Here is a 7,211-nt window from a genome sequence, read left to right on the forward strand (position 1 = left end):
CTCAGAAACATAACTCTATAAAATTTGTTACTTATTTATCAAGTCCTCATATACTCATGCTGGTTCTTCTCCAGTTTTGCAATGACTCTTACTTATTTTATGTAAATGATGTCATATTTTTATCTAACATAAAATAAATCTGGAGGTTATTTTTAAATAGTAAATTAATTTCAAACTTAATCCAAAGTATTGAAATACTTAAAATAACACATTTCTATTAAAGGTTCTATTATTAAAGGTTGCTGTTGTTGTTACTTGTTTAAGATTCCAGAATATGGCCAATGTTTTCTTTTACACAAAGAGGTTATTCATTTTTATCTCTCCAGTCCCAACACACTGCATAAAAAAATAACAGACATCTAATTAACTATGTTATATTAAAAGCATGACTAATAGCAAAAGTTGAACTACTGATGTCTTATCTGCTTATGATCAACAATTTCATTATAATCAGGTGGGGTCATGTAAAGAAAAGAAAAATTTGAATCCATCAGCAATGAGTACAGTTAACATGTTACAGAGTTGACATCCTATCTGTTTTTATTGGTGATTCATCAGCTAATTCCCTAAAGCTGAATTCACATATGAAAAGGGGTGCCACATTATCTCAGTTCCAGAATCCAGTCTTAGTATAAAATACTAGCTCATCCCCTTTACTTTCATTGTGTTAATTAGAAGACTTGATGATAATTTAAGTAGATATACTGTAAATATATAGAGGATAAAAGCATGTGTGTGTGAGGGGGGTGAAGATAAAGGTACTTGAGTAATTGAAACACATTTTTTATAAAACTATTAAAATGTTAATTCTGGGTTGTGTAAGTTACTTTTTTTTACCTCTTTCTCCCTTCCTGAAGAAGAAACCAGCAATTTCCCTTCTTTCTTTTTTTTTAAAGATTTTTATTTACTTATTTTAGAGTGAGAGAGAGGGAAGGAGAATATTCAAGCTGATTCTTCCCTGAGTGCAGAGCCTAGTACAAGGCTCGATCCCACAACTCTGAGATCAGGACCTGAGCCAAAAATCAAGAGTCTACTGCTTAACCTACTGGGCCACCATCCAAGAGCCCTATCTCTTTTTTTTTTTAATCTTTTTTTAAAAGAAATTTTATAGTGTTTTAATGACAAAGAGCTGTGTTGAAAGATAGGAAAGGGTAATTTTGAACATTAAAGAAAAAAATTTATAAAACTCATATTAGTCAACATTGTTCTTCCTGTAACCATTTCCTCCACACAATCCTGAATTCTGTAAACCTCTGTGCACCACCCGTTCCAGGACCTTGGGTACTCCTACCAGGCTTCTTATAATGTTCCTTTCCAAATACAGAGTACCTTTACTTCCCTCCACATTCTGCATCACCCAGCTGTATTTACCATCAGAGTCCTTTAAAAGGAGAGAGTGCACATAACACAACTTCTCTACAATTTTTCTTGGCATAAAACCTCAACTTATAGAAGAAAAATGAACAACATATATTAAGAAACAATTATCAAGGTAATAATAATAATATTCAATTTTAACAAAATATAGCTTTGTATATAAGAGATAGACATATCATAAGAAAACAGATCTTAGAGATGTTAATGTGAAAGCACGGCCAAAACAAATATCACGGGACCAGTCATTTTAGTTTTTAGCAACGTCACCTCTAGAACTGCCCCTCCTCCGATAAGATCAGACTTGTCTATTATGTTTGGAATATTAAAATTCTGAAAGACGTCTGCAGCAGCAGAACAAAGGGTGAGTATCAGTGTATACAGTGTTGGTATTCTAAACTATGCTATCAGTCTATACATGAATATCAAAATTTTATTTCCCTCTAAAATGTATGCCCCTAGAATGTTGTATTAGACACTACATATGGGAAATCCAGTCTAAAAAGGATGAAAGGGGATCCCTGGGTGGCTCAGTGGTTTGGCGCCTGTCTTTGGCCTGGGCCTGATCCTGGGGTCCCGGGATCGAGTCCCATGTTGGGCTCCTGGCGTGGAGCCTGCTTCTCCCTCCTCTTGTGTCTCTGCCTCTCTCTCTCTCTCTGTCTATCATGAATAAATAAATAAATCTTTAAAAAATAAAAATAAAAAGGATGAAAGAAATAGGAATATCATAGAAAGGCTATTGAAAGTGACAAAACTCTTGTGTGTCTGGAGAATTGTCCCAGTCATGTGAATCCCAGGAGAAGGGTGGACTTTCTAGGTTCAGCCTGACTTCTTGGATGAGGAGGGCAGCCATGCCAGAGGCAAGTCCCATGTGAAGATGAGAACTTGAGCTGCAAAATACTACCAAGTTTTTGGAGACATAGAACATTAACTTATAGGCATTTTTATCTCTGTTGACTCCCACAGAGGAAACAGTACGAATATACAACATTTGACCTGAGGGAGGCTTTTAAAATTTTCTGCATTTATATCAATTGAATTTTGTGGCAACCCCGCACTGAGCAAGCCTATTGGCACTCTTTTCCCAACAGCCTTTGTTCACTTCACGTCTCTGTATCACATTTTGGTAACTCTTACAGTATTTCAAGCCTTTTGATATTATTAGACATGTTATGTTACTCAGTGATCAGTGATCCTTGATGTTACATTTGTAATTTGGGAGGATGCCATGAACTGTTTGCATATAAGACAATGAACTCCATTAATAAATATTGTGTGTGCTCTTACTGCTCCACTGACCAGCTTTTCCTGTCTCTCTTTCTCTCTTTGGGCCTCCTTAACCCTTGAGACACAGCAATATTTAAATTAGGCCAATAAATAATCCTATAATGGCCTTTAAACGTTCAAGTGAAAGGGAGAGTCACACACGTCTCACTTTAAATAAAAAGCTAGAAATGATTCAGCTCAGTGAAGAAGGCATGCTCAATGCCAAAATAGGGTGTAGGCCTCTTTCACCAAACAGCCAAGTTTTAAATGCAAAAGAAGAAAAAATCTTTTTTTTTTTTTTTTACTTTTTTAGAAAAATTCTTGAAGGAAATTAAAAGTGCTTCTCCAGTGAACATATAAATGATAAGAAAGTGGAACAGCCTTCTTGTCAACATGGTCAATATGGAGAAAGTCTTAGTTGTGTGGATAGGAGATCAAACTAGCCACAGCATTCCTGTAATCCAAAGCCTAATCCAGAGCAATGGACAACTCCCTTCAATTCCATAAAGGCTGAGAGAGGTGAAGATGCAGAAGAAAACTCTGAAGCCAGTAGAAGTCAGGAGGTTTAAGAAAGAAAATGTCTCCATAACATCAAAGTGCAAGATGGAGCAGCAAGTGCTGATAGGGAAGTTGCAGCAAGTTATCCACAAGATCTAGCTAAGATATTAATGAAGGTGGCCTCACTAAACAACAGATTTTCACTATAGATGAAACAGCCTTCTACCAAAGAGCATCACGTGCTACAGGGATATCTTTCATGAAAGGAAGAGTCGATCAATGCAATAAACGTTACTGTTGTCCTATTTTAAGAAATTGCCACAGCTGCCCCCATCTTCATCAGCCACCACCCTGATCTGTCAGCAGCCATCAACACTGTGACAAGACCCCCCCACCCCCAGCAAAAGGATTATAACTTGTTGGAAGTTGAGATGATAGCGTTTTTTTTTTTGTTTTTGTTTGTTTTTGTTTTTTGTTTTTTGTTTTTAGCAATATAGTGTTTTTAACTTGAAGTATGAACATTTTTAAAAAACATAATGTTTTGGCACACTTAAGCTACAGTATAGTGTAAACATAACTTTTATATGCACTGGAAACCTCCCCCAAAATTCATTTGACTTGCTTAATTGTGATATTTACTTCATTACGGTGGTCTGGAACTAAACCTGCAAAGTCTCTGTTGTATGCCTATAATTAACTTTGAAGGAGATCTATCCTTGCAATGCAAATAAGGCCTGTTGAAAGCAGGGCTTAGGGGAGCTTGGGTGGCTCAGTCAGTAAAGTGTCTGCCTTTGGCTCAGTTCATGATCTTGGGATTCTGGGATGGAGCCCTGCATTGGGCTCCCTGCTCAACGGGGAGCCTGTTTCTCCCTCTTCCTCTGCTGTTCCCCCTGCTTTTGCTCTCTGGCTCTCTCTCTGTCAAATAAATAAATAGATGATTAATTACTTTTAAAAAGAGAAAGCAGGGCTCAATGTGTGTATGATAAAGACTCTCTTCTGTACCTGCTTCTTAGGCATGGGCAATGAGGAGCTTTGCCATCTGCAAGGGCATCACAGGGTGGAGAGAAAACAGAGCCAAAGCTGAGTTTGTACCAAGCTTGTAGAGAACCCGTAAAAATAGATTGGGGCTTAGTTGTGTCAACCTAATTCTGCCAGCTGGTTGTAATTTACCCCGAATCGTGCTTGTCTTTTGTCATTCTTGAATTTAAGTATAATTTTGATTAATGCTAATGCCTGGTCTCTGTGTTCTATGAGGAAGTAAAAGTGGATTTAATGTCCATGTCCTGCATAAAATAATCATAAGGGAAGAAATGCATCCTTAAAAACACATGGTAAGAACACCAGGGACTTGAACACACTATCTGTGGTCCCAGAATCACAGGCTGGGATTAGACTGCTGCCAATGCATAGATTAAAGGTTAGAAGAGAGTGTTCAATCTGAAGTCAGATACAAATGACTCCTTGAAAAGTGAATTGGGATTATGTGAGTTGTGATTTTGCTATGAATGAGGTGGTATTTGCTCAAGATAGTCAGATATGAGTATAATGTTCATTTATAATTGCAACTGTGGGAGCCTATACAATTTGAGTTACATGGAGATGAAAGATAGTACTACAATTTAATCTGAAGAGTGAATGCATATGTGACTCCATGAGTATGTATGTGTAAATAAACCCAATATTTGTATGATGAAGTCTTCTCCCCTAATACTTCAGAATATAGCTCTATATGGAGATTGGGTCTTTGAGGAATAATTAGCTCAAAATGATGTTGTATCCAATATGACAGTTAGCCTTATAAAAAGTGCTAACCTTAAAAATAAAAACAGCTAATTATCTTAGTGGCAAAATGAGTTTATTCAAGTAGCAGAGAATTACATTTGGGCCATGCAAGCTATGGGAAAAACATTGGCAAGTTCAAACAACAAAGAAGAGGAGTTTCTCTTTTGTAGAGGAAGGGGAGACTTGGGAAAGGCTATTATAAACAAAAAGTCTATTGGAGTAAACAGAGTTCAAAGTATAGTGGTTTTGCATTGGCTGGGTTGTGACTGTCTCTCATTGGCTGGGCTGTTGCCAGGGGAGGAGGAAACCTTCCTTCCTCTTGCTGGAATTAGTAAAATAAGAATTCTTCTTCTATTAGGAATATAAGATACATCTCTTCCTGTTGGTTCTCTTACTGACACATGGTAGGTGTAAGTGCTCCTTCTGCTGGCCTCCTGACTCCTTTTTAAATTGGTTTCTCTTTATTCAGTTTCAGAAACAAATGGATGACACAGTTTCTGCTTGTGTGAAAACCACACTAGCAGTGAGTTGACTATGATCTTTATTTAAACATGTCCAAGAAGAATAGAAAGACACTAATAAATGAAAACAAAACACTTTAATCATAGCTTTTTGATATGAAGACAATTACAGCAGTCTTAATTTCTTTCAATTGGATGTTTAGTGTGAAAAGTATACTTAATTGGCAAACCAGTTTTTACCAAATACCCTTTTCACTGCATCTTTCACATCTTTGTTCCTCAAACTATAGATGATAGGATTCAGCATGGGAATCACAATTGTGTAAAATACTGACACTATCATATCATGATCCAAAGCATAGCTGGAATTGGGTCTCACATACATGAAGAGAACCGTACCATGAAAAATTGACACTCCAGTTAAGTGAGAGCCACATGTAGAAAAGACTTTCCGCCTCCCTTCAGCAGAATGCACCCTCATAATGGCCACCAGAATGAAACCATAAGAGACCAGGACTATCAGAATAGTGGATATCTCAATAGATCCCGCAAAGTAGAAGACTAGCAGCTGGTTTGTGTGGGTGTCAGAACAAGAAATGGCAAGGAGAGGAGGGATGTCACAAAAGACATGTCTAATTTCATTGGATGCACAAAAGGATAGAGTAAAAGTAGCCACAGTGTGTAAAGTAGCATGCAGGAATCCACATACATAGCAGGAAATTATGAGTGGCACATAGACTCTGGGTGACATTCGAACTGAATACAGGAGAGGGTTGTAGATCGCTTCGTAGCGATCATATGCCATTGCAGCTAAAATAAAGCATTCTGTGGTCCCAAAAGAAATAAAGAGAAACATCTGTGCTGCACATCCAAGGAATGAAATGGTTTTATCCTCTGCTAGGAAATTGACTAACATTTTTGGAGTAACAGCTGAAGAATAACAGGCATCCAGGAATGATAACACGCTCAGAAAATAATACATGGGGTTGTGGAGCCGAGAATCCCCAAGGACCAATAAAACCATTCCCAAATTTCCTATCATTGTAAAAAGGTAGATTGCTAGAAATAGTAAAAATAGGAAAACTTGCAGTTTAAAATCATCTGTGAAGCCCGTCAATATAAACGTGGTGACTTCAGTCACATTTTCCATCTGAACCCTGCACAAATCTGAATCTGACAGCACTGCTGACATTTCAGTCTCTACTCATAGATTCTAAAGACAATATATTTTTTTTGAAAATATAATCTACTCAGTCATATCCTCATATTTGTCTCTTAGAAGGATGTATGGATACCTTTGGCACTGAAGGAATAAGCAGCAATGAAGAAACAGAGTCCTCATGGATGCATTACCCTGAACAAACAGATTAAACAAGTTACTTCATTTCATTGTTGGCTAAATTTACCATGGGAAAAACAATGGCACTTCATGTGGTTCAATTTCCAGTTTTCCCATGTCTCTCCATAGTTTATTTTACTTTTATTGTTTTTCAAATTTTAACTTGGTACCAAGTCAAGATCTTTCTCTACACATATGGTCGTTATCCTCACAGAGCTCTTGGGTGTATTTTGAAATACATTTCTGTGAAAAATGATTCATGGCCATTCCTTTACTGGGTTATGGTTGCATATAGAATTTCTATATTTACTATGAAATAAATATCACCTGATAATAGATAATAAAATTGTACCAGTGAATTCTAAAACAATAAAATCATTATATAAGCACACCATAGTGTTTTATTACTGCTCTATTTTTCTAGGCTGTCAGACTGTTTCCTACCCAGTGGAGCATGAAGAAACATAAGCACATAACAAATGAACAAAATG

At 36.9% G+C, this 7,211-nt stretch overlaps 1 protein-coding gene across 1 annotated transcript; it reads right to left on the minus strand.

Annotated features, from left to right (window-relative positions):
- Positions 1-5,598: 5,598 nt before the first annotated feature.
- Positions 5,599-6,573, minus strand: LOC112663658 (olfactory receptor 1094-like). Its single transcript, XM_025452729.3, has one exon. The coding sequence runs from the start codon at positions 6,571-6,573 to the stop codon at positions 5,599-5,601; it is 975 nt and encodes a 324-aa protein (XP_025308514.1).
- Positions 6,574-7,211: the final 638 nt, after the last annotated feature.

The sequence above is a fragment of the Canis lupus genome, chromosome 18 (assembly GCF_003254725.2).
Source record: "Canis lupus dingo isolate Sandy chromosome 18, ASM325472v2, whole genome shotgun sequence".
In the NCBI taxonomy this organism is placed as follows: Eukaryota; Metazoa; Chordata; class Mammalia; order Carnivora; family Canidae; genus Canis; species Canis lupus.

Excerpts from the sequence above, each read along its gene's own strand:
- LOC112663658 (XM_025452729.3), bottom strand. The coding sequence starts at position 6,573 with ATGTCAGCAGTGCTGTCAGATTCAGATTTGTGCAGGGTTCAGATGGAA.